The sequence below is a fragment of the Larimichthys crocea genome, unplaced genomic scaffold (assembly GCF_000972845.2).
Source record: "Larimichthys crocea isolate SSNF unplaced genomic scaffold, L_crocea_2.0 scaffold77884, whole genome shotgun sequence".
Taxonomy (NCBI): Eukaryota; Metazoa; Chordata; class Actinopteri; family Sciaenidae; genus Larimichthys; species Larimichthys crocea.
This window is the reverse complement of record NW_020860298.1, coordinates 1-1288: the sequence shown is the minus strand read 5'-3', so window position 1 is coordinate 1288 and position 1288 is coordinate 1. Positions and strand designations below refer to the sequence as shown.

At 41.8% G+C, this 1288-nt stretch overlaps 1 protein-coding gene across 1 annotated transcript; it reads left to right on the top strand.

Annotated features, from left to right (window-relative positions):
* Nucleotides 1–6: 6 nt before the first annotated feature.
* LOC109140953 (uncharacterized) lies at nt 7–1282 on the top strand (the record flags this gene model as incomplete). Its single annotated transcript, XM_027276997.1, has 3 exons — nt 7–621; nt 716–781; nt 1176–1282. Coding segments are annotated over exons 1-3 (741 nt in total), but the record flags the coding sequence as incomplete, so codon positions are not given.
* Between the last annotated feature and the right edge of the window lie 6 nt (nt 1283–1288).

Genomic DNA, 1288 nt, shown 5'->3' with positions numbered 1-1288 from the left:
CTCTGGCCCAGATCATTCTCTTCAACCGGCGCAGGGAAGGAGAGGTGGCAAGCATGTCCTTATCTGCGTTTTCATCAAGAGACTCTTCTGATCCACATGAGGATGTAGACTGGGCACTCTCCGAAGTGGAAAAAAAACTCTGCAGACACTTCTCAAGGATTGTCATCAGAGGAAAACGTGGTCGCCCTGTTCCAATTCTTCTGACTCCAAAAATGCTGGGTGCATTAGAACTCCTTGTTCAGCAGAGAGAGGCCTGTGGGGTTCTAAAGGACAATGGCTATATGTTTGCAAGACCTGAAGCTATGACACATTTCCGAGGTTCAGACAGCCTCCGTGGCTTTGCGAAGGTGTGTGGTGCAAAGTGTCCCAAGGCACTGACATCTACCAAACTACGAAAGCATGCTGCTACCCTTTCAACTGTGCTGAACATGACAGACACAGAGATGGACCAGCTGGCCAATTTTCTTGGACATGATATAAGAGTCCATCGGGAGTTCTATCGACTCCCTGAGAAGACCCTGCAACTGGCCAAGATCAGCAAAGTTCTTATGGCACTCGAGCAAGGAAGATTATCTGAGTTTCATGGCAAAAACCTGGATGAAATTGGGATAGAACCAGATGGTATTTTATTTCAGTTTACTTTTTAATTTATTATTCTATGTTAACTAGATGGTTTGATTACATTAGCAAGCTGTGCTTTGTATGATTTCCACAGAAAAAGTCCTGGACAGTGATGAGGAAGACCCGAGCATCCAAGATGGAAACTGTCCCAGTGGTGATGGTGTGTATTGTCAGTAAATTATTGATGAAAAACTACAGTTTGCCTCCCTTATCATAAACCAGCGGTGAAGTCACAGAACTTCAACTCAGTGGCCATTTTACTTTCAAAGTGAGGTTGTGACAAGGGGAACACTGTGTAGCTTACTCATGTAAAGTAAACCCTTAAAGGCCAGGCACTTGGCTCTGGACATTCAGTTGTGTTCCTACCATCATTAATTTCAGGAATCAACAGAAAATAACACTTTAATGGTTTAATGCATATAGTGCACTAATTAGAATTAAAAGCCCTTAGTGTCACAAATGACAGATAAATAATGTATTGTCAGTATTATATAGTACATGTTAAGTAAACTTTTTTTTTTGATGATGATGATGTTGGATTTTAATTTCCATAGAAACATCAGCTGAGGAGACATTTCATCCTACTGAGAGAAATGAAATGCCTTCACGACCATCCAAAAGACGTGAACCACCACCATCAGATGATGAGATATCTTCAGGAGTTAGT